General features: G+C 40.0%; 1 protein-coding gene across 7 annotated transcripts in view; it reads right to left on the bottom strand.

Moving 5' to 3' along the window:
* Positions 1-26,728, bottom strand: part of USP12 (ubiquitin specific peptidase 12) — a 155,833-nt gene that overhangs the window by 26,019 nt on the left and 103,086 nt on the right. For 5 of the 7 annotated variants that reach the window (XM_044381715.3, XM_044381709.3, XM_044381710.3 and 2 more), the window contains 2 exons: positions 23,555-23,635; positions 5,537-5,750 (listed from right to left, as the gene is read on the bottom strand). In XM_044381715.3, coding sequence (XP_044237650.1) covers positions 5,537-5,750; positions 23,555-23,635 — 295 coding nt within the window. Of the gene's footprint in view, positions 1-1,329; positions 1,413-5,536; positions 5,751-23,554; positions 23,636-26,728 lie in introns of those variants that run through there. The other 2 variants (XM_026493036.4, XM_044381714.3) reach the window with 2 other exon arrangements.

Here is a 26,728-nt window from a genome sequence, read left to right as displayed (position 1 = left end):
CTTATGTCCTTCCTCATCCTTGGGATTTCCTTCTTTCTCAACCCTTTCTGCTGTTCGCTCCAGAAACAACTTTCTGTTCTAAACTCCACATCTCTTCAATCTTTGGCATTTCTAAGTTCTCTGCAGCCACTTCTCAATCATTACACTTTCCTTTGCATGTGAAAAACTCACCCTCTGTCAAAAAGCTATTAAGATCTGGCCATACTACCCTCAACCCCCTTCTTTCTGTGGTCATCTGTCAACTTCCCCTCACCCACTGACGGCCTGATTCATGGTTTCTTTGTCCATCCCGACTCCCTCACCAACCCTGACACTCTGAGTGTCCAGGCAGCTTCCAGAAGTGCATAGGATACCCTTTAAAGTCTCCTTGTCACCTCTCACTTACCCATCCCCAGGTCACAAATCTAGAACCATCCAGGTCTGCTAAGAACTAGAAGGAAATATGCTAGAGTTGATTAGGGGGCTCAAGGAAAGTACAAACAAATTGGAAAAATCCGGGAGGAATCTAAAAGGAAGGACAGTGGGAGAGGACCAGTAAAAATACGTTATCAACACTCTAAGGGCCTAGTGAAAGTGAGATATGAACAATTCACTGCAGTGGATCTCTATCTGCTGGCTCAACGCCACAGTTCAACATAGTCTCTTTTCCACCAAATCAAGTTCTTTATAACCAAAGTTTTAAAGAATACATTTTTCCCATAAATATTTAAAATTAACTACAAAATTAAAAAATAACTAAAAAGATCTAAATAAAAATTTTTCTGGTTAAGAAAAAAGAAAATCCTGTTTAAAATTTTAGCATCTATGCATGTCTTTCAAAATAATTTGTAAAGCAAAAATGTGCAAATGTTTTTGTTTTTTAAAAACTTGAAACATCTTTTTTTGGATGTTCTTTTAACACAGAACAATGACATCACATTCACAGACGTACCTCAACTGACTTGAATGCTCCCCTGGAAACGAGATGTAAAGTAAACCAGAAAATACTCTTCAAGCATTTTGTTGAAATATTTAAAATAATTTATAGTCCATTTTCTATAAAAACAGTATGCTGAATGTGCCAGACTCTCGCTGTGCCTAAAAGTAGCCAATACCGATTTAAAAACTTCAACCAGGACCACATAAACATCAAAACAACATCAACTAAATGGCCGCAGACAATCCCCGTAAAGTGTATTACATAATTTCTAAAATCTTGGTTTCCTTATGGTTTGCTTTCTTCTCTGCTAAGTGGCATGATGGGAAAGGTGGACTTCAAAGTTGCTTTGGCAAATTAGACAAATTCACTCATTCATTCACTCACTCATCAAATATTTAGTAAGCACCTACTATGTGCCAGGAACTGGATTATGTGCTGGGAATACAATGGTGAGCAAAAACAAATGGGTTCCCTCCATCATGGAACTGACAGTCTAGTGGGAGAGACAGACAATTTCATTATTAAATAAATGTATATGAAAGGTATAAATTATTAAAGTACCAATACAGCTGCAACATTAATGCAAAAAAAAATGAAAACTAAATCCATGCATAAAAACGTTATGTGTTCTTCATAATTCAGAAACAGGTAGCTTTCATTACACAAAATAATCTTTTATGCTCTTTGGGAGGAAAAAGGATTAAAATGAGTATGGGAAATTATTCACTCAAATCTACTTAGTGGGTGTTACTTGTAATTATTTCCTCACTTAAGGAAGACCAATCCTTAAATACATATACTTCTATACTTATATTAGTATCTCTCTACATCAGCTGAAGCATCGCTATGTACACACAGGTTTCTTGAGATTAAGGATCCTTTCTATCTCATTCACTGCTGTATTCCCCAGCACCCGGAACAGTGCCTGCCACATATTTAGATGAGCTTGACATTTTATGAATGAACAAATGAACGAATGAATGAATGAGCGAACCAAATGAACGACAGGGGCTGAAACAGCTACGATGACAGGAGAATAAATCTGGCCCCAAACAACAGTGCGAACTATGTGTGCTGCTAAGATTCAGTGAGTCAGAACGCTCGGAACGCTCACAGCTACAAGTGCCGCTGATGGGACTGTCAAACCCACCTGAAATGGTCCCAAGCTGAGCCACTGCCAGCTAGCCCAGAATTAGACCATCGGTCCATGTTGTAATTCTTCTATAGGAAGTTAGCAGTGTGAGATAGAGGGCTTCATTACTTACCTATAGTAGTGCGACGGCCTCCTGGCTGTCTACCTGCGTGTACTCACGCGGCCCATGCCCACTCGATCCCACCACCATACCACCAGCAGCCAGAGGGATCTCTTCCTAATGCAGATCAGAACAGCTCACCCCCTGCTCAGCACCCTCCAACGGCTTGCCGTGGCTTTCAAAATAAAATCCAAGCACTAGGCCCTTCCCTTTTTTCTCCATCTTCATCTTACTCCACTCTAGCCACATTAATTTCCTTGTCATCCTTCAAGCACTCAGGGCAACTGCAATTTCTATTTTATCAGCTTGGAACGATTATGCCTCGGGCCTTCCAATGGCTTCTCACTTCAACTCTCTCAACTAACTGATTAACTACCTTTCCATGCTTTATTTTTTTTTCATGGCTATAATACATTATATTACATGATTGTTCGTCTTCTCCACTGGTTTCTGGCACTCAGCAGAAGCTAAATATATAATAACTAATCAATTCAAACATTCAACTAGTTTCCCATCATCAAGAATAACACATTTATGGAGCAAGTGTTATCACACTGTAAAAGTACTACGCTACAGTTCTCATATGCTAGGACTAGGTAACGTGAACTAAAATTTTGAAAACAAAAATCTATTACTGAAATTAAAATAGATTCTTCCCAAGTAATATCAAAATGATTAGTTATATAAAGTATCAGCAGTTAACACAATATGGAGCTAATATCTACTGAAAATACAAAACATGAAGTTTATTTACAGCATATCACGGAAGAAAACTGATTTAAGAACAACAGTCCAACAGTGAAAGTTAGTGGAAATTCTGAAATGGGCAACATTCATTTGTTCCAGAGATTAAAACAAAAAACAAAACAAAACAAAACAAAAAACAGCAAACACAATCTCAGAAGGAGAGTTAAGCAATTAAGCAACCCACTAAATCCTCTTTAATTTGTATGCTCTCCTCTACAAAATTATCAGGAAAAAAATCAAAAGGCAAAACTATATTTCAAAAGACACAAAATGCCAGCAACATCAAATAATAAACATGCTTTGCCATTAAATATTGTTTCTGAGGCACAGAAAAATGAAACAAAACTATGAGAAAATAAGTCTGGAATACTCATCCTGGAATCAGTTTCATTGAACAAAATATTTAAGAAGTCTATTATACATCAATTTACTCTGCCTAAACATATAAAAATTTTTCAGAAAATATTGAATTACTAAAAAATAATAAACACTGTAAAAACATCCCAGCTTTGACAAGCAAACACACAAAGCCACACATACACAACTTTCAAAACACAGTAACTTGAGCTCTGTGTTCAGCATGACTTCATCTAAATTTAGAAAGTCACTGCACACTTAAAGGTCACGTTGAGGACCACACGCGTGTACCTCCACCAAAATTCACATGTTGAAACCCTAACCCCCAATGTGATGCTCTTTGGAAATGGGGCCTTGGGAGGACCTTTAGGTCTTGAAGACGGGGATTAGTGCCCTTTTAAGAAGAGACATGAGAGAGCGTGCTTCTCTCTTCACCATGTGGGGACGCAGCACGAACGCAGCCACCTACAAACCAGGAAGATGGCCCGCATCAGACACTGAAGCTGCCAGCACGTTACTCTTGAATTTCTCAGCCTCCAGAACTGCGAGAAATACCCATCTCTCGTTTAAGCCACCCAGTCTATGGTACTTTTGTTACAGCAGCCCAAACTAAGAGCACATACAATATATTAAAGACTAAGTTCAAGGGGCGCCTGGGTGGCTCAGCGGGTTAAGTGTCCGACTCTCGATTGGCTCAGGTCATGATCTCAGGGTCGTGAGACCAGGCCCTGCATCTGAGCCCTGCGCCTAGCTCTACACTCAGCAGGGAGTCTACCTGAGATTCTCTCCCTCTTCCTCTGCTCCTCCCCCCTTCCTCTGCCCCTCCCCCCCAAATAAATAAATCTTTAAAAAAAAGGTCAAGAAAAATGCACTATTAACTGAAAAAGAAAATAATGTGTATTCTGTGTTTCATGTTTCTGATGCTGAACATTTCTAAAATACTAACAAAATCACTGAGAAAGGATGGTACGTTCAATTACCATGTACATGAATTTTCTACCAGGACAAAATCCTTGAAGTTTCATACCAATACAGACAAAAAGACTGAGAGGACTTGAATCATTCAGCCACATTCTAACAGAGCTGTATTTGGTGTTCTTAAAAATAGAAAATACTACACAGATTTATAATTTAAGAAAGATGTTTGGCTTTCATAGGGAAAACACAAAAAGATGTATTTTTGTGAATGATCAACTGCTTTGTATCTGTATGTGGAGGAAATGAATAAAATCTTTAACACGTGAATCAGATTCAAGAATAATAGCCTGTCGCCATATTATCTCAGTGTCTTCTTACGTTTCAGGAAACTAGATATGACCCAGGTTTATCTCAATTCATGGGATAATGAACAGTGTGAACTCAGTTAAGGACAGGATTATTCAATGGTGTGTTTAATAACCAATCCTAAAGACTTCTCAAATCTTATTTCTGTATCTTTTGGTAACAAATTAAACTAAAAATTCCACTCAATTTTATTTCTACAATGATTAAAACGCCTAAATCAAACAAACCCCAGAATTCTACATGTTATTTAAATCCCGCTTGAATTTTTTGAGGTAATATACCACACTAGACAGAATACAGGATTTAGATGTCAGGAAGATGTGTGGGACCCTGACAAGCCATTTTAACTTCTCTGAGCATTCACTATCTCATGTAAAGTGAAGTAATAACATCTGACTTCTGGGCTTGCTGTGAGCGTTAAACAAAAAACATGTAAGAGAGAAAAGAGAAGTGGGGGTTAATCAGTAACTATTTAAAAAAGGGGGTGGGGGAGTTAAAACCACCTGCCCTAAGCCAAAAAGTTTTATTACTCTGGCTCTTTCCCTGGAGTATGACTCCTGGAAAGCTATTAGCCTCTGTTCTTTGCATGGCTAAAATGGGAGAAATAACATGCTCTCTAAATCAGGGTAGTGTAAGGATCAAATGGGTTAACATACATGAAAGCACTACAAAAACAACAAATAATGGGGGGGGGGGGGCGACCCAACTTCATTCTCGATAGAAAAGCCAAGAAGGCAAAAAAAAAAAAAAAAAAATCATTTCTCATTCCTTGGCATACAGAATTTGGTCTTTGTAGAAATACTTCTAACGTTAATTGCACCTCATATTAATTACTGTGTGACTACCTCCTCACTAAACTAGCACTTCCTTACAGACAAGAACATCAGCTTTGGTTTTTCAATGGCTAACATGCTTTGAGGCTTAGAAGATGCCCCTTCCTGCTATGTAAGAATACATTCAGAAGTAGAAGAATTACCATTTTCCTTCCGTAATCTTGTTATGAACTTCTTAGGAGGAATCACCCCAACCTTCTTCTTCTGAGTGGCTATGCTATGGAAGAGGTCTGCTAGGCAGGTAAGAAGGTTCTCCTTCTTCCTAGGTTGGCTCTTGTATGCTAGAACTTTTTCCCGAAATGGACGACAAAAATAAAGTGCTTGAAGAACTGAATTACAGTAGCAGGTATTCCCAAACTAGAATAGAAAAAAAAAAAATCTTGTTAAATTTGGGGCAACACATTTTCAAGAGAAAGAATTTCCACGTATAGTTAAGAGAACAGAGAGAAGATAGGGAATTTATGATTCTCATAAATTAAATGGTATCTGAGAACAGAAATAATTATTCTGACTGCAAATTTGCCATTTTAACATTAAACGGATGCTCTAGGCATTGGTTTCAGGTTAAAATTGAAGGAAAATATATGGAATAAATTTGGCCTTCATGAAAACTGATTTAAAAAACTATATAGGTTAAACATTATACATTTTAAAATATAACTCTCAAAAATTCTTTAAAAAAAATACAAAAGTGAGGTTTTCTATCAGATTCTCAAGTGCCACTCAAAAAATAAAAACAAGGGGCACCTGGGTGGTTCAGTCCATTAAGCGTCTGCCTTCGGCTCAAGTCATGATCCTGGGGACCTAGGATCAAGCTCCGCATCAGGCTCCCTGCCTAGCGGGGAGTCTTGCTTCTCCCTCTGCTCCTACCCCACCTTCTGTTCGTTTTCTTTCTTTCTTTTTCTTTCTTTCATAAATACATACATACATACATACATACTTTTTAAAAAAAGAAAAAACTTTTCAATATGCCAGCACACCCACCGCTGAAATGCTGAGCTGTCCGCACATCATTCTTGATACGTTATAGACTGTAGGTGCACTCAATCCTCAACTATGAACTGACTTCTTACCGCTCATGTGATCTCGTGTAACTACAGCTAACTGAACTTCAACTTCCTCCTCTTTAGTAACAGGGAAAAATAACCCTACCTTATGAGAAAATGACACACGATTTCAACTTTTATTGTCTTTCTTTTCCCTTCCCATTAATAGACATTGGCTCCCAAAGCCGCTGACAAAAAACCCAAAAGTTAAGCGATGAGGACTTGGGGAGACATTGAAAGTGTAAAAAAAAAAAAAAGGAAAGAGGACAATTCTCACAGCACCACCATGCAGTGAGGTCACACACTCACTAACCTAAAAAGCCTAGGCAGCGAAGACTGTTTTAAGAATGGGCAATGTCAAGGTGCTTGGGTGGCTCTGATGGTTAAGCGCCAGACTTGGTTTCTGCTCAGGTGCTGATCTCATCATCATCTCGGGTTGCGGGATCAAGCCCCAAGTCAGACTCTGTGTTCAGTGCAGAGTCTGTTGGAGATTCTCTCTCCCTCTCCCTCTGCCCCCCCCAACTTGCACACACACACACTCTCTCTCTAAAACTAACTAAATAAATATTTTTAAAAAGGGCTATGTCAAACACACATCCACTGACACGTACATGTTAGCTTATATTTAAAAACCAGGAAGGATAAATTAAAAACTAATGAAAATGGTTATCTGTAGAGAAAGAGGGAAGAGTGGAGAGGAATCAAAGTACATTTTTAAAAACATTTGCTTTGCACCAATTTTTTTTTAAAAAAACTAAATTAAACCGAAAAGATCTGAGGGAAAAAAGAAATTCCTAAAGCTGAAAGGAAACAGAGATCAGTGAAACCTAAATGTTTATCAAGTCCGTGGGAGAACTACACAAAAAATTAGTTCGAGCAACTTTAAAACACAGAATTTTTCCTACACATGCCTACTGAAATGGTCTAAGAATAAAAAAAAAGAATCTTAAATACATTCAGTAATCACATTGTTAGAACTAATCTATTAACACTGTTATTTTGACACTACTATAGATTTCTGCAGGACAAAGCAAGCAAAGAATTACATTAATATCTTTAGGAACCAAAACTGTTAATGCAAAGGAAAAAAGATACAATAATAAAGACAAGAGTAAAAGCCCTATAAACTTAAATTAGAATCTGAAGTATCAGTATAAACTCATGTCTTTTTATAAGTGTGTGTGCGTGTGTGTGTGTGTGTGTGTGTCTTCAACCTCTATCCACTGAAAGGCCTAGCAGCAGCAAGTTTCTCTGACATTCAAATTGTAGTCTCTAAAAACCTTTTTCCCACAAAAAGGAACTACGATGCCTTGTAGATATGGCTACACTAGGTCTGGGACAGGAAATACACAAATGTAGATCAGCCTGGAATATCTTTTTAGGTAGACTCAAGAGCCAACTTTCATCAAAAAGAAATACAGTGAATGATAAAAAGCAAATCAACTACATAAAAATTTATGAATAATGACATTTTAAAAAACCTTTCATTAGTCTCCATGGAAGTTGTAAACTAATATATAAAAAGAAAACATCAAAGTTTTATCTTGTCTCTTTTTTTTAAGAGAGAGCGTGAATGTGGGGTGGGGGGTAGGGGTAGAGGGAGAGAGAGAATCACAAGCAGGCTCCATGCCCAGTGTGGAGCCAGATGAGGGGCTTGATCCCACGATCCTGACATCATGACCTGAGCCAATATCAAGAGCTGAATGCTTAACTGAGCCACCTAGGTGTCCCCTGTCTTTCTTATAAGAACGGTATTTCATGGGGAACTAAATAGTTGATGAAGGAAGTTCTTTTTTTTTTTTTTAAGATTTTATTTATTTATTTAACAGAGATAGCCAGCGAGAGAGGGAACACAAGCAGGGGGAGTGGGAGAGGAAGAAGCAGGCTCATAGTGGAAAGCCTGATGTGGGGCTCGATCCCAGAACGCCGGGATCACGCCCTGAGCCGAAGGCAGGCGCTTAACCGCTGTGCCACCCAGGCGCCCCGATGAAGGAAGTTCTAGCTTATAGAATAAATCCAGCTAATAAATTCAGAAGAAATGACTGTAAATAATGGATTAGGAAATAATTATCATGGATACCAAAAGCATTAAAGGCTGATGGGGAACTTTAAAAATGATCGGAACCCCCAGCGCATTCCAGCATCATTAAAAACGAACAGCCAAACTTTTAGGTCTCTTGCAGAAATATGTAGCAACTCTTACAAAGTATTCTTGTCTTAAAAAACAAAACTACCAAATTTTAATCAAGTGTCTAGACCTACCTACCAATTTACAAGACATTCAAGGAACAGAGAAATGAGTTAAACAATACCACAAAAAAACAGAGCCTGAGGCCCAGTGAGGATACATGATTTTTACATTCATATTGGTGGTCAGAGCCAAGAAGTGGTTTCATAAAAACAGATGCTTTAAAGGCTTTCCAGGGAAATGCTAAAAGAAGTAGATGATAAGCAGACGATGCATTGATACTACTGATAAATATAACTATGGATATACTTATTTAATAAAGCCTATCCAGGGGCTAAGTACACCTGCAGTAGAATCTACAATATTACTAAGATTAATTTCCCAATTGTTCAGTATTAATTAGTCTTAAAAATACTAGTATTTGTATCACAGCCTAATGATGCTAATGAACAAGAAACTATGGCTCTGCCAATTGAAGAGAAGATTCAATTTCCATTCTTTGGACATTTTTACTGAAGAATAAGCAACAGGGAAAATAAATAAAAATTAAGTAAAAATAAAAAAATTTTAGAAAGAATAAGCAATAGGGATTCTAACGACTTCCACAGAGTAGGTAAAAACAAAACATAGCCCCTCACAGTATATTAGGAAAATTTATAATAAAGGTTGACCAACTTATAAAAAGAAGCAAATGGAATAAGCTAAGGAACCCGAAGGAGTCTACTATTTTGTACAGAATGCTGGAATGCAGACTCTTGCTCATCTTCTGAACATAAAGCAATAGGAAGCATTATGATCAATTCTCTGAGGTCTTCTCTTATGGTCCTGCACTTATCTTCATCAATCCCATTAAAGAAAAATTAAAGCTTGAAACTACTGCAAATTTCTCCAGAATAAGCAATAACTTTCAATCTTATTCGTAACTCTGAAACTTTTCCTTCAGCTTCCCTGATAGTAACTTTCAAGTTCCTAAAACTTAAAAATAGTATGTTTCTCGTGTGTATATCATGCAAAAGATTGTCTGGGATGATCCCCCCCCCCCACTTTTGTTTCCGAATGCTCAATTTCTAAAAAAGACATTGCTTTAGGGTTGAAACCTACCCTGTGTCTTCTCAGCTTGTTCTGAAGATCAAAGGTATAACCAGGTTTAAAATCAGGGGAAACAAATTTTAAAAAGCCGCCACCGTTTAAGGTCTGAGCATTGATTTTTCAGTTCCTTATTGAACACAATGGCCTATGCTCGCTTTCTCTAATGCCTTTTTCTCCTAGTTTTAAAATGAATGCCCCTTCCACAAATATTTATCATATCCCCATCCCTAAGATCATTTGAACACACATCCCTAATAAATACATATAAAAATTATGTGCTACATTATATGCATTAAAATATACTTTTATAAAATGTAAAATTTATATACATAAAAATACACACTACATATAGTTGGCCTTTCAACAATGTGGGAGTTAGGGGTGCAGACCCCTCACACAGTCAAAAATCTGCGTATAACTTTCCACTTCCCAAAAACTTCACTAATAGTAGACTACTGTTTACCGGAAGCCTTACCTATAAAAATCAACTAACACATATTTTGGATGTTATATGTATTATATACTATGTTCTTAAAACAAAGGAAACTAGAGAGAAGAAAATGCTATTAAGAAAGTCATAAAAGTGGGGCGCCTGGGTGGTACAGCGGTTAAGCGTCTGCCTTCGGCTCAGGGCGTGATCCCGGCGTTAGGGGATCGAGCCCCACATCAGGCTCTTCCGCTAGGAGCCTGTTTCTTCCTCTCCCACTCCCCCTGCTTGTGTTCCCTCTCTCGCTGGCTGTCTCTATCTCTCTGTCAAATAAATAAATAAAATCTTTAAAAAAAAAAAAAGTCATAAAAGAAAATACATTTACAATACTATACTGTATTTATACCAAAAAAAAAAAAAAAAAATCTGCATATAGATGGACCCGGACAGCTCACACCTGTGTTGTTCAATAGCCAAACTGTATAACAAATGTGATTAAGACAAAGTAAATACGTAAAATTTTTATCTTATTTACGTTAATTTTGTTTTCACTAAAAATTATTAACATTTAAGTGAGAGGAATAAAACTGAGTATGCCTTTTGGTACACTGTGGGTTACAGATTTTAATACTCCAACTAACAGTCTGAGTTTATGTTCAGTTATTTGGATATGAGGTTTTAATGGCAATCGAAGATAGATACACAGATACATAGATAGGTCCAAGGGGGAAAGTTTCTTTTATGGCCTCACTTTACTTTCTAAATTAAATTCTCAATCCTATCTACCAAATTTGTTTGAATTCATTTGAGTAATTATCTGCCTTGAGAGCAGCACAGCACAGTAACTAAGCACATAGGTTCTGAAACCAAACTGTCTAGGTTCGAGTCTGGTTCTGCTCTCTGACCTTGGGAAACTACTAAACCACTCTGTTCATCTGCTTCCTCGTCTGTAAATGGGGTTTATAATACAGTGCCCACCTTCTAAAATCTTGTAAAGAATTAACTTAATAATCCACATGAAGCACTAACAACAGTTCCCAGGACTTCATCACTGCATTGTTACTCTGAAACCATCTTTTTAAGTTATTTGTCCATTTCGAAAAATCAGATTAACTGAAATTAAATCATATAATCTCTAAAACTACATTAAAATGATAATAGTTTGTAACCACATAAGTGGATAATAGATGGGTATAGTGTCAACTCTTTGGCACTATGGAACTTGAAGTGTCACAGGACAACTTCACACATGGATAGAGTACGGATACCAGTATCATCCATTTATTAAGAATTAGTAATGCTGGGGGAGGGAGTTAAGATGGCGGAGGAGTAGGGGACCCCTTTTTCAGCCGGTCCCCTGAGTCGAGCTGGATAGGTACCAGACCAGCCTAAACAACCACGGAATCGGCCTGAGACACAGGAAGATACATCTGGATCTCTACAAATGAACATCTCCAGCGCTGAGTATTGAGGTACGAAGCAGGGAGCCGTGAAACCGTGCACAGATATCGGAAGATAAACTGAAGGGGGAGGGAGCCGCCGCATTCGGGCACCGGGAAGCGGTAGCCACCTGCACGGGCGAGCAGGCGGGCTCGGGGACCTGCACCCGCGAAACAGCAGACTGAGACCGGTGAGCCGGGAGCGCGCGCCACCAGGCATCTCGAGGAACTCTGGAATCCCGGTGTGCTCACTGGATCCAGACTGAGACCGGGGGCTCCCGGAGCGCACGCGGGGCGGCTGGCGGGCCACCTGCATGGGGGAGCGGGCGGACTCACGGTCGGCACCCGCGAAACAGCAGACTGAGACCCTGAGCCGGGAGAGCGCGCCACCAGGCTTCTCACGGAACTCCGGAATACCGGTGTGCTCACCGGGCATAGACTGAGACCCAGAGATCCGGAAGCGCGCGGGGGCGGCTGGTGGCGTTAGAAAAACAAAGGACAGAGACGCGCCGGCCCTGGAAATGAGGGCAGGGACACCAGGTGTGGGGCGCACATCCCGGGACGCTGCAGGGTTGAGCAGCACCAACAGTAACGGAGTTAAAGTGGCCAGAACATCAGTGGAGAACGGGCCGCAATCCCTCCGTTCTGAGACAGAGGCTGGGATTCGGCCGCTGCCGCTCTGACTCTCAGAAGAGGCACAGCAAACAGCCAGGGAAAGCCGCCAGAGAACAAAAGCCTGGAAATACCGGCTCACAGCGTGCCCATCCCCAACCCCCCTCGCAGGGGACACGGAGACTCTACCCAAACAGGGTTGCCTGAGTATCGGTGCGGCAGGCCCCTCCCCCAGAAGGCAGAAGGCAAGCTGAAAAATCAAGAAGCCCACAACCCGGGGCGCCTGGGTGGCGCAGTCATTGAGCGCCTGTCTCCGGCTTAGGGCGTGATCCCGACGTTCCGGAAAGGAGTCCCTTATCGGGCTCCTCTGCTGGGAGCCTGCTTCTTCCTCTCCCACTCCCCTGCTTCTGTTCCCGTTCTTGCTGACTATCTGTCTCTCTCTCTCAGAGAAATAAATAAATAAAATCTTTAAAGAAGAAGCCCACATCCCTAAGATCCCTATAAAACAAGGGGCACGGCCTGGGACCCAGTCAATAATTTCGGCTCTGGACAACCCCGCAACTTCTCCTCATCAGAATGACAAGAAGGAGAAGCCCCCCCACCCCTCCAGCAAAGAAAAGACAGTGAGTCTGTGGCCTGTGCCACAGAAATAATGGATATGGATGTAACCAAATTATCAGAAATGGAATTCAGAGTAACGATGGTCAAAATGATGAGTAGAATTGAAAAAACTATTAACGAAAAGGTTACTGAGAATATAGAATCCCTAAGGACAAAAATGAGAGCGAATCTGACAGAAATTAAAAATTCTATGAGCCAAATGCAGGCAAAACTAGAGGCTCTGACGGCCAGGGTCACAGAAGCAGAGGAACGGGTTAGTGAATTGAAGGATGGGTTAATAGAGAAAAAAAACAAAATAGAAGCTGCTCTTAAAAAATTCCAAGCCCACGAATGTAGGTATGGGAGATTACTGACTCAGTGAAACGATCCAATGTTAGAATCATCGGCATCCCCGAGGGGGTGGAGAAAAACAGAAGTCTAGAAGAGATATTTGAACAAATTGTAACTGAAAACTTCCCTAATCTAGCGAGGGAAACAAACATTCGTGTCCAAGAGGCAGAGAGGACCCCTCCCAAGCTCAACCACGACAAACCTACGCCACGTCACGTCATAGTGCAATTCGCAAATATTAGATGCAAGGATACAGTATTGAAAGCGGCCAGGGCAAAGAAACTTCTCACGTACCAAGGCAAAGGCATCAGAATTACGTCAGACCTGTCTACACAGACCTGGAATGAGAGAAAGGGTTGGGGGAGCATATTTAAAGCTCTTTCAGAGAAAAACATGCAGCCAAGGATCCTTTATCCAGCAAGGCTGTCGTTCAGAATTGATGGAGAAATAAAGACATTTCAGAATCGCCAGTCACTAACCAATTTCGTAACCACGAAACCAGCCCTACAGGAGATATTACGGGGGGTTCTATAAAAGTAAAAAGGCCCCAAGAGTGATACAGAACAGAAAGTCACAGCCAATACAAACAAAGACTTTACTGGCAACATGGCATCATTAAAATCATATCTCTCAGTATTCAGTCTCAATGTGAATGGCTTAAATGCTCCCATAAAACGCCACAGGGTTGCAGATTGGATAAAAAGAAATGACCCATCCATTTGCTGTCTACAAGAGACTCATTTCGAACCCAAAGATGCATTCAGACTGAGAGTAAGGGGATGGAGTACCAGCTTTCACGCAAATGGACCTCAAAAGAAAGCTGGGGTAGCAATTCTCATATCAGATAGATGGGATTTTAAACTAGAGACTATAGTTAGAGATGCAGAAGGGCACTATATTATTCTTAAAGGAAGTATTCAACAAGTGGATATGACAATTATAAATATATATGCTCCCAACAGGGGAGCAGCAAGATACACAAGCCAACTCTTAACCAGAATAAAGAGACATATACACAAAAATACATTAATAGTAGGGGACCTCAACACTCCACTCTCAGAAATAGACAGAACACCCTGGCAAAAACTAAGCAAAGAATCAAAGGCTTTGAATGCCATACTCGACGAGTTGGACCTCATAGATATATATAGAACACTACACCCCAGAACCAAAGAATACTCATTCTATTCTAATGCCCATGGAACATTCTCAAGAATAGACCATGTTCTGGGACACAAAACAGGTCTCAACTGATACCAAAAGATTGAAATTATCCCCTGCATATTCTCAGACCACAATGCTCTGAAATTGGAACTCAACCACAAGGAAAAATTTGGAAGAAACTAAAACACTTGGAGACTAAGAACCATCCTGCTCAGGAATGACTCGATAAACCAGGAAATCAAAAATCAAATTAAACAATTTATGGAGACCAATGAGAATGAAAATACAACAGTCCAAAACCTATGGGATACTGCAAAGGCAGTCCTAAGGGGGAAATACATAGCCATCCAAGCCTCACTCAAAAGAACAGAAAAATCTAAAATGCAGTTTTTATATTCTCACCTCAAGAAGCTGGAACAGCAACAAAGGGACAGGCCTAATCCACGCACGAGGAAGCAGCTGACCAAAATTAGAGCAGAAATCAATCAATCAGAAACCAGAAGTACAGTAGAGCAGATCAACAGGACTAGAAGCTGGTTCTTTGAGAGAATCAATAAAATTGACAGACCACTGGCAAGACTTATCCAAAAGAATAGAGAAAGGACCCAGATTATTAAAATTATGAATGAAAAAGGAGAGGTCACGACGAACACCATTGAAATTGGAAGGATTATTACAAATTTTTATCAACAGCTATATGCCAATAAACTAAGCAATCTGGAAGAGATGGAATCCTTCCTGGAAACCTATAAACTACCAAGATTGAAACAGGAAGAAATTGATTTCTTAAACAGGCCAATTAATTATGAAGTAATTGAGTCAGTGATAAACAACCTTCCAAATAACAAAACTCCAGGCCCGGACGGTTTTCCTGGGGAATTCTACCAAACATTCAACGAAGAAATAATACCTATTCTCCTAAAGCTATTTCAAAAAATAGAAACAGAAGGAAAGCTACCAAACTCATTCTATGAGGCCAATATTACCTTGATCCCTAAACCAGGCAAAGACCCCCTCAAAAAGGAGAATTACAGACCGATTTCCCTAATGAATATGGACGCCAAAATCCTCAACAAGATACTTGCTAATAGAATCCAACAGTACATTAAAAGGATTATCCATCATGATCAAGTGGGATTCATACCTGGGATGCAAGGATGCAAGCGTGGTTCAATATTAGCAAATCAATCAGCGGGATACATCATATCAACAAGAAAAGACTCAGGAACCATATGATCCTCTCAATTGATGCCGAAAAAGCATTTGACAAAATACAGCATCCTTTCCTGATTAAAACCCTTCAGAGTGTAGGAATAGAGGGTACATTTCTCAATCTCATAAAAGCCATCTAGGAAAAGCCTACTGCAATTATTATTCTCAATGGGGAAAAGCTGGAAGCCTTTCCCTTAAGATCAGGAACTCGACAAGAATGCCCACTCTAGCCACTATTATTCAACATAGTACTAGAAGTCCTTGCAACAGGGGCGCCTGGGTGGCTCAGTCGTTGGGCGTCTGCCTTCGGCTCAGGGTGTGATCCCGGAGTTCTGGGATCGAGCCCCACATCGGGCTCCTCCGCTGGGAGCCTGCTTCTTCCTCTCCCACTCCCCCTGCTTGTGTTCCCTCTCTCGCTGGCTCTGTCTCTGTCAAATAAATAAATAAAATCTTTAAAAAAAAAAAAAAAGAAGAAGAAGTCCTTGCAACAGCAATCAGACGACAAAAAGGGATCAAAGGTATTCGAATCGGCAAAGAAGAAGTCAAAATGTCTCTCTTCGCAGATGACATGATACTCTATATGGAAAACCCAAAAGAAGCCACTCCCAAACTATTAGAAGTTATAGAGCAATTCAGTAACGTGGCGGGATACAAAATCAATCCTCAGAAATCAGTTGCATTTCTATACATGAATAACGAGACCGAAGAAAGAGAAATTAGGGAATCCATCCCATTTACAATAGCACCAAAAACCATACGTTACCTTGGAATTAACTTAACCAGAGACGTAAAGGACCTTTATTCTAGAAACTATAAATCACTCTTGAAAGACACTGAGGAAGACATAAAAGGATGGAAAAATATTCCATGCTCATGGATCGGAAGAATTAACATAGTTAAAATGTCCATGCTACCCAGAGCAATCTACACTTTCAATGCTATCCCGATCAAAATACCGAGGACATTTTTCAAAGAACTGGAACAAATAATCCTTAAATTTGTATGGAAACAGAAAAGGCCCCGAATCTCCAAGGAACTGTTGAAAAGGAAAAACAAAGCTGGGGGCATCACAATGCCGGATTTTGAGCTGTACTACAAAGCTGTGATCACAAAGACAGCATGGTACTGGCATAAAAACAGACACATAGACCAATGGAATAGAACAGAGAACCCAGAAATGGACCCTCGGCTCTTTGGCAACTAATATTTGATAAAGCAGGAAAAAACATCCGGTGGGAAAAAGACAGTCTCTTCAATAAATGATGCTGGGAAAATTGGACAGCTACATGCAAAAGAATGAAACTTGACCACTATCTCACACCATACACAAAAATAAACTCCAAATGGATGAAAGACCTCGATGTGAGACAGGAATCCATCAAAATTCTAGAGGAGAACATAGGCAGCAACCTCTACGACATTGGCCAAAGCAACCCTTTTCATGACACATCCCCAAAGGCAAGAGAAACAAAAGATAAAATGAACTTATGGGACTTCATCAAGATAAAAAGCTTCTGCACAGCCAAGGAAACAGTCAAAAAAACTAAGAGGCAGCCCACGGAATGGGAGAATATATTTGCAAAGGACACTACAGATAAAGGACTGGTATCCAAGATCTACAAAGAACTTCTCAAACCCAATACATGAGAAACAAATAAAAAAATCAAAAAATGGGCAGAAGATATGAACAGACACTTTTCCAATGAAGACATACAAATGGCTAACAGACACATGAAAAAATGTTCAAAATCATTAGCCATCAGGGAAATTCAAATCAAAACCACACTGAGATACCACCTTACACCAGTTAGGATGGCAAAAATAGACAAGGCAAGAGACAACAATTGTTGGAGAGGATGTGGAGAAAGGGGATCCCTCCTACATTGTTGGTGGGAATGCAAGTTGGTACAGCCACTCTGGAAAACAGTGTGGAGGTCCCTTAAAAAGTTAAAAATTGAGCTACCCTATGACCCAGCCATTGCACTACTGGGTGTTTACCCCAAAGATACAGACGTAGTGAAGAGAAGGGCCATATGCACCCCAATGTTCATAGCAGCAATGTCCACAATAGCTAAATCGTGGAAGGAGCCGAGATGCCCTTCAACAGATGACTGAATTAAGAAGTTGTGGTCCATATATACAATGGAATATTACTCAGCTATCCGAAAGAACGAATTCTCAACATTTGCTGAAAAATGGATGGCACTGGAGGAGATAATGCTAAGTGAAATAAGTCAAGCAGAGAAAGACAACTATCATATGATTTCTCTCATCTATGGAACGTAAGAACTAGGATGATCAGTAGGGGAAGAAAGGGATAAAGAAAGGGGGGTAATCAGAAGCGGGAATGAAGCATGAGAGACTACGGACTATGAGAAACAAACTGAGGGCCTCAGAGGGGAGGAGGGTGGGGGAACGAGATAGACCGGTGATGGGTAGTAAGGAGGGCACATATTGCATGGTGCACTGGGTGTTATACACAACCAATGAATCATCGAGCCTTACATCGGAAACCGGGGATGTACTGTATGGTGACTAACATAATACAATAAAAAATTAAAAAAAAAAAAAAAAAGAAATGTAGGGACGTGCAGAAAAAAAAAAAAGAATTAGTAATGCTGGGGCATCTGGATGGCTCAGTCAGTTGAGTATCTGACTCTTGGATTTTGGCTCAGGTCATGATCTCAGGGTCCTGGGATTGAGCCCCGCATTGGACTCCACACTCAGTGGGCTCCACACTCAGCAAGAAGTCTGCTTGAGACTCTCTCCCTCTCCCTCTGTCCCTCCCACACACCCTGGCTTGTACTTGCTCTCTCTATAAAATGAATAAATAAATCTTGAAAAACAAGAATTAGTAAGGCTTATCTCTCATTTTTAGATAAAAATAAACATTAGCAATTCTTTATTTCTTCCCACAGCCCAATCGCTCATCTTACATATATAAATTGGAGACTACTGGTGTTTATCACCATTATGTCAACGGTATTGCCTTCAAAAAATGTTTTAAAATGTTTAAATGTTTCACTGTCTCCCATGCTGGAGGCTGGTGATAATGACGCCTGTCCTATGAACATCCCCTTCTAAGGGAAGACCCTCTTCCCCTACCACAGTTTGTTTAGGTGGCCCTGTTTTTTAACACTATACCCCACATTCCTCTATCCACCATTCTCACTACAGTCAACTGGACCTAATCTGAAAGTGTTCTTCCATATGCTAGTGGACACCCATTCCTCACCCCACACCCTTACTCCACTGTCCCACCCTTCCTTACAGAAAGTGACTTCTCTACATAAATTCTGAAGGCTCGTCAATCACAAACCCTTTTACAGACCCTGCAGCAGGGCTGGACACTTGATCCAACCTCAGCAGAGTACTTGGGGCAGAATTGTTTCATCAGGTCTCATATGAACATTCTCTGGGATCTCTGATAATACAACCCTCAAGGAGCCTATGGCCATCAGGCAGAGAGAAACTAAATGAGAATGAATCGATTCAAACAAAAACAGAACCAAGAGACATTTGCCTAATCAACTTTATAACCCACAAATGGAAACAAAGTTTCATTTTTATTGGTCTCTCTCTCTCTCCTTCATAATGGCTCCTGTTCCCTGGATCCAGAATTCCAACCAATGACTACTAGCAATTTTGGTTTAAAAGCCTTTTGTAAGATGATCTAGGAACACAATTGTTATTTTGTAACAAAGATTTTACGGAAAAGCACATTCCACTGTAGACTCACAAATAGATTTATTGAGGCCACATGTCTATTGGCTCCTACTGTATTAGAAAATTAATACAGAACCATATAATAAAACAATGAAAAAAGGCTATTTAAATAAAAATGTAGACTGCACAAAAAGTAGGAAAGAGATACTATTAACTGAAATCATTCCTTTTCTATCAACTTTATGAAAATAAGTACTCACTGGCTACAAGATATAAGAGGAAAAAGGCAATCTTGTTCATCAGATTAAAACAAGTCATTTTCAAAGAATTTAGCTGATCCTATAAACAGGTGACATTTAAGTAGGATATTCTGGTACAAAAGAAAGCTTCCAAAAGGCTCCCTTGCCTACTCAAGACAGTTTCTGAACCCCCACACCACACTAGTATTTCTCCTCTCTGATTTCCAATAACATCAAAAATATTAGAGCAGTCACAAGAGTTAAACAACAGGAAATCCCCACTCTATGTATTATGCAAAGTACACTGATAGACAGCAGAACTATTAAGAGTGAACTGGCATAAAAGCTATCATTTGTGAAAATATTCTTCTAAGAAAAAGATAACTGCAACTGAAAGTAATGGAAAATGGGTTATATTAAGAATGTTGAAAGTAACCCCTATGTTGAATACTCTGTTAGTTAATCAAACTGTGGTTATTTTTCTTCTGCCCATTAAAAAAAAAAAAAAAAAGGATTTCTAAGAAGGTTTTATTTTTATTATTCCCCATGGATCCATCCAAATTAAAAGAGTGGTATTTGTGCTTCTGCCCGAAGCTGACTAACCGAGATTCAGTAAAACCCAGGAGAACAGGAGGTAATGAAGTTAGTAAGAGACCTTTAGAGGAAGCTTTGTCTTTTATCCCTTCCAGAGACTCATTTGATAGGTAGAAATGTAGTTTCTGATCTCTGTGCCTAGTTATTATGAGGAAGAACTGGGATCTCTAAGGTAGCCAGGGCTCCAACTATGAAAGATTGATGAACACCTGAATTATATTGAAAAATTAATTGGTGGTCAGAGTAGATGCAGCAGAACTAGTTCAGTGATTAACTCTTTCTGTGATTTAAACTTTCAGGCTACCTTGCAACTGTGTTCTATACCGTTAACTTTTTTCTAGCGGTCCTGTTTTTCAGCTCTTAAAATATCATCACTCTTTCTCTTTGTTTCCCTCCCCCTTCCTCCTTTTTAAAAAATTTATGGAGTTAATCACACTATTTATAAATGAAGGGTGGAGCTTTGGGGGGGGAGGAGAAGGTAGCTTAGTTAATTCAGAGATTCTTCAGAGAAGAATACATTGGTATACTCAAAGTGATACAGCAGAGTAAAAACAAGACAACAACAAAGAAAAGACTTTTAGAACTCATTTTATAGTAAGATTTTCTTGAGGATGTTGTTTTAGTTGTTCTGCGGCTATCTACAAAAAAGTTAGACACGAAATGGAGAGACTGAAATATTTAAACTGGAGAAGATTAAAGATAAAACAGCCTTCAATATATAAAATACTCCTGTGCTGAAGTAAATGGGTTCTTCTGTGACACTATCAATGAGCACAACTTTCCTACAATTCAAGACACACATGAGCTTTAGAGCGTGAACCGAGTACGGGTGGGAGCTGCAGGGAAGCAGTTCATGAGAATGAAGCAGCTGGGGTTCCGCCACTGCCAGAATGTACCCCAGGCTTCTCATCACAGACAACTCTGTACGTAAGCGCAAGCATTTTAGATTTTAGAAGTAGAGGCCAGGTCGTGTTAACAAGGGAAATTAAACAGTCAACTCCCCACCCACCCTCCCCCCACAAAACCCCAATAAAATGACAGTAAAGGAATAAATTAAGCAAAAACTCAAAAGGCCAAAAAAAAGGGGGGGGTAGGGGTTCACCTAAAAACACAGGTCTGGTTAGAAGTCTTTTAAAAGGACATTTAGACCCCTAGATTCTTGACCTTCTTTTCAACCGCAGGTTTAGTCTCCACAGAAGCTGCACAGGAGAGTCTGGTTCAAGAGCCCTTAAGGACAGCAGAGGACAGCAGTGAGGCACCGAACAGAGGGCTCAACAAAACCCTGAACTAAGCCACCCCTCAACAGAAACTGAAAGTCCCTCAATACCAATTAATAGCCCCAGAGGAAATGCTCTAGCCACTGGGGGGGGGGGGGGTGTGCAGCTATTTCTAAAGCCTGCTTGCCAAGGGGTCACCCCACAGGGAAACCCATAGCAGACAAGCTCCACCCATAATACACCAAGTTCCAATCAGCTTTTCAGAATTTCATTTTATATATTAATGAAATTTGAGAAAACCTTCCACTAGGAAAGACAGAGTTTAAAATGGTGGTGGAGAGGAAGGATGGTTTCAAAACAATCCAGTAAGCATAAGAAAACCTCAACAACCAAAATTACAAATAATATCCTGAGAAAAATAACAGAGAATATTGCTTTCATAAAACAAGGTCAAAAAATTAAGGTAACACTCTATGAAATAAGAAGTGCAATGAACTGGACAAAAAAGGGCAAGTAATAGTCCAAAATGTAGAACAATATCAGATGATCAAAAAATGGAAGAAAAACCAGGAAAAACAAAGAATCAGTCTGCATTTCAATATGCAACTAAGAGTATATGAAAAAAGAACAAAGATTACACTGATAGGAAGGAAATTATCCAAATAATAGTATCGGAAATGTTCTAGAACTGAGGAAAAGGAAAATGTCTAAATGGGTTGATAAACAGCCAATGCAGAAACGGCGGGGGGGGGGGGGGAACGACACAAAGACGCATCATGAAATTTCAGAACACTGTGGCTATCCATCCACATTCTGAAAGCCTGCCAAAACATTTTTTAAAAGGGAAAAAGCCACACCCAGAAGACATGAAGAATCAGAACAGCATCAGCCCTGTTGACGTCAACAGAAGCCAGAAAACCAGAGAGTAATCCCTTACATATTCTAAAGGAAGGTTTTAACTTAGGATCCATATCTAGCTTCGACAGTAGCCAAAGCATTTTTAAATACACAGGATCTCAAAGTTTACCTCCTGTGCACACTCCCTGAAGAAGCTACTACAGAATGTGTTCCACAGAGCAGGGAAAAACCCAATCAGAAGAGGGACTCTAGGGAAGGAGAGAAGCGAAGGGATGTCTAGGTGAAGGGCAAAGAAGGCCACAGAGGCCGCACGGCGGGATGACGGGGCTCCAGAAGGATGTCAATGCCTTGGGGATGACGCAGTGCAAACTGGTACTGAGGAAGTCGTCTCAACTTTGTTAGCGCTGCTGAAAACTTTGGGAAGAATAAATGAAAATTCACGACATGGAAAAATAAAACAATGGTTAATTCCATACCAGAGAATGGGCAGGGATGGTGGTAGAAGAGGGTGAAGTTTCTTACCTACCATAACAGGAAGTCAATGGACTGTTCTTAACAGCAGCACAGACACTTTATTTAGAAAGTAGGGGTCAATCCCAGGAAAAACAGCCAGCAGAGCGATGAGCAGCCTCCTCTGGGGAGGGGGCACTGTGGAGTGGGGACTGCAGATTCTGTTACAAGCTTCACACTCACGAGGGGACTCCCAGAGCAAGAGGAAACACCCACATCACTTTAATCACCCACGCGGGAAATCCACCTCATACGGCACAATTACATACTAGTGTTCAGCGATACACAGGTGGTGTTCAATGGAACTTACTTTGTCACCTGCATCATCACCTCTCTCTATATAGTTTAAAACACTCACCATGGAGCTACCCGACAGTACCCTACAACAGATTTGTGGTGTGTGCTGATGATTCAGAAGAGAGTTAAAAATTCTAAAGAAAGTTCTTCCAAAGTTTTAATGATCTATAATTCCTAGAATTACCTCCACAAGGACTGGGGTGTGTACCTTTTTCCTGTATTCTGCACTTGTCTACCTATACAAGTGGAACACTGCCAGAAGTAAGCTGACAAATACTCTACAGATACACGGAGGCACTCACAAAAGTTTATTATACCTGTACATTTGGGCCACTTACATACAGACATTTAAAGGATTCTCAGAGAATCAAGAGATCATTTGGTGTAGGCCATACAAAATTTGGGTTATGAAAAATCCTGGCACAAAATAGGAAAAATTAGGCTGACAGGTAAGATACTGCTTTTAAAACTCTTAAGACCTTGGGCAACTTTGTTTCCCTTCCATTAAAAAGAGAATTTCAAATCAAGTTTCTTGGCCTGAAGCCTACTGATGCAAATAAGCAATTTTCCTTTAATAAATTATGAAATGCATTCATCTTTAAAATTATTTCCAATGATACTGGTGAAGGCTAAGTTATCAATGGATACTTACATTGACTAATCCAAAATAGTGCTCATTGACTGGAAACTGTTCTGGACCAATCTCTTTCTCTAATGCCGAGGCATTGGCGCCCTATAAAAGAAAAAAACAGAAATCTCAGTATTTGCAGTATTTTCATAAAGTTTTCACAGTTACATAGGCATTACAAAGAAATCCTTTAAAAAAACTGTGTTCCCTTTGACGCATTAAAATTACTGAAAGAAAATAAAGGATGATAGTGAAGAGTAAAGGATTTTAATAATGTGATTGAAAACTACACAAGTTCTACAAGAACTTCCTCAGGAAACCAAAGCTTGGATCAAGAAATTATATTTATAATGTGTTAGTTTTTTTCTAGGTAATGGATTAAAGCCCCTGCTGTATCATGTGCTTTAACAGGAGAGCTGAAACCAAGTATGCAGCTATTCGATGACCTAACTGTTCTTTGGAGGTATATACCTGAAAAATCCCCACACACAGTGTGAAGCAGCACTGATGACTGCACAGCTGACAACCATCATATCACGTAGCAGAGTCAGAATAACGTAACTAGACTTACAGACAAGAGCATGGCTATTTCTCAAAAACATAACGTTAAAGAAAAAAAATTAGATTAACACATATATAAAAAATAGCACATGGCAAATGGGCTGAAGAACATACATTAAAACATACTTGAGTGGGTGCTGAAAGAGGACAGGGACATGGAATTGGGGGTAAAGGATAAAAAAAGAAAAAAATAAAATGAAACACAACAAAAGAAGGGCCTTGCCCAGACAACAATCGAGTGTCACGGTCTCAGGAATACGACGGACTCGACTCTGTGCACTGAGGTCCCTGGAAAAAAAGGAGAGGCGGGGGGGCAGAGGTGGGGGCAGAGGGCCCCTGCGTACTGGCATATGCCCCTAAATGGACTCCAAACACAGCTGAAAAGGGAAACGACAGCAACTCTGAAAACATAACTCTAGATACGGTTGCTTGAAAATTCCCAAGAAAACATACCACCACGTACATAAAACTGACATGGTATTTCTCACAAAATACCTGAGCACCACTTCACAAAGTCGCACACAAGACAACGCGCACACAATGCCTCCTCCAAGGCACTGACATGGCGTGAACACCACCTCCGTGCTCAGAAGGCCAGCCCTGTTGTTTCCTGACTGAGCTCCCCTCCTGCACTTGGGATGCCCGACCTTTGTTAGACAACACATCCTCAACTTCCTGATTGTAAGTGCTGATTAAAGGGACCTGGTGGACTGATGGTCAAATTCTACCAAAACAAGACATTTCCTTTAATATCCTCCAGCCATCCAGCACTTTTATATAAACATGATACTGCCTTTTTTTTTTTTTAGGCTTTCTACAAAACCTTGATACAATCGCTAGTTTACAGATACCATTTATTTCTAATTTGTCCATCCACTGCTCTGTAACAACATCAAATTCAATTATTACATCAGCTTCAAGAGCTACTGAACAAATCTGTCTTGGTGGGAATATTGCAAGCCCCGTTCCCCATCCCTGCCAGCTCAAGTTAAATTTCCTCACATACGTGGAAAAGTATCAATAAATAGTATAAGAATTCAAACTGATACCAGTTTATTCAAATAAATAAGTAAGCATAACCCCTTCCCCACAAAACGGAAGAGGAGATTGGGGGGGGGGGGACAAGGCAGAAGAGAAGGAGAAAGAAGAAAGGTTCTATTATCCAAAATACAACCTTATGACATCTTTTTATGTAAAACAGTAAAATGCCAGTACACAGAACTCAGGAAAACACTTCTGGCCCTGAGGATGAACAGAGTAACATGTGAACATTCTCTCGCCAGTGTAATGCCAATCACACACCACAGACCGTGTATTCTAACCATGCCAGAGGACCCACTTAACCCCCACACATCACAGACTTTCATGCACTGTTTAAAGAATCCTCCAGCTGTCCTGCATCCTCAAGGTAAGTCTGACTATGGATCAAATTATTAGCTTCTCTGCGCCTCAGTTTCCTTAACTACAAAAGGAAAATGTCACCAACTACTTCACAGGATAGCTACAAGCGAAAGGAATTTAAACCCCTGTAAAAGCATCCGGCAGTGCCTGTTACATAAGCAGGTGGCCCATAAATGTTGGTTCCCTTCTTCTCCTTCCTTTCAAATTCGGCGGGGGGGAGCGGGGAAGAAAGCTACTCTCATTAGCCAGTAATGTTAATATATATCTGCTCCATGCAATAGCTAAGAAATAAGAGAAGAAAACAAGTCAGAAGCAAAAATGAGAGAGCTATCATTAAAAAAAATGCATCTCCTCACTCTGGCCAATTCTACCAAGCAGCCCAGAAGTACAGTCACTGTACTTCCCAAAAGGCTGACAATAAAACAAAACCCCAATCCAATCAGAGGGCTGGGAAGAGGATGTTAAGTGTGATAAAATGGGAACAGCCATAAACCATAGTCATTTAACCTTTCTGGATTTAAGAAGCTTCATTTTCTAAATAAAAGGGTTAATCTCCTCACTGATTTTCAAAAACCCCAGCTCCAAGTTTATCTGTTGGGTTTTCAAGTAATCCTTTACCCAAATTAAGGTTTTCACAGCTATGTATGTTTAGAAAATTAAGACCAGGTAATTTCTAAAGTCTCTTCTAACTCAACATTCTAACATTACCAATCACTTTAATCAACATTTCTGAGGACATTTACTGTATCAACACAAAGTTCCATGGAAGTCCAAGCCAACCAATATATGCCAAACAACACAATTCAACAAGGAGATTACAGCGACAGATGGGAGTAGGGGGAGCAGATCCAAATGGAAAGTTCAAAGAGGGAATGGAATTTACTTTATGACAGTTTGAAATTAAAGTGCAGCATAGTAACATATACCTTACCGTGATAATGATGCCGTATAATGCAGACTCTGTGAATGTGCAGGAGGATATTCTTATGGCATGAATTCAAGATTTTCTCTGCAGAAATAACCAGAGTACATCTCTACCTATAGCTGAGTGTCCACAGAGGCAAGGAGGAGACTAAGTAATTAAGCATCTGATGACTGACTGGTTTTCAACACTAGCTAGATATAGCCGGGGAAAAACAGCCACCAAGCCAAAAGTTTGCTGTATAACTTTTAGTATCTTCAGAAGAGTTCTCAATGTCATCCCTTGAAGATTTTGTTGAAGGTTGACAAACCCTA

The sequence above is a fragment of the Ursus arctos genome, unplaced genomic scaffold (assembly GCF_023065955.2).
Source record: "Ursus arctos isolate Adak ecotype North America unplaced genomic scaffold, UrsArc2.0 scaffold_10, whole genome shotgun sequence".
In the NCBI taxonomy this organism is placed as follows: domain Eukaryota; kingdom Metazoa; phylum Chordata; class Mammalia; order Carnivora; family Ursidae; genus Ursus; species Ursus arctos.
The sequence above is the reverse complement of the archived record's forward strand: the minus strand, read 5'-3'. Positions and strand labels throughout refer to the sequence as shown.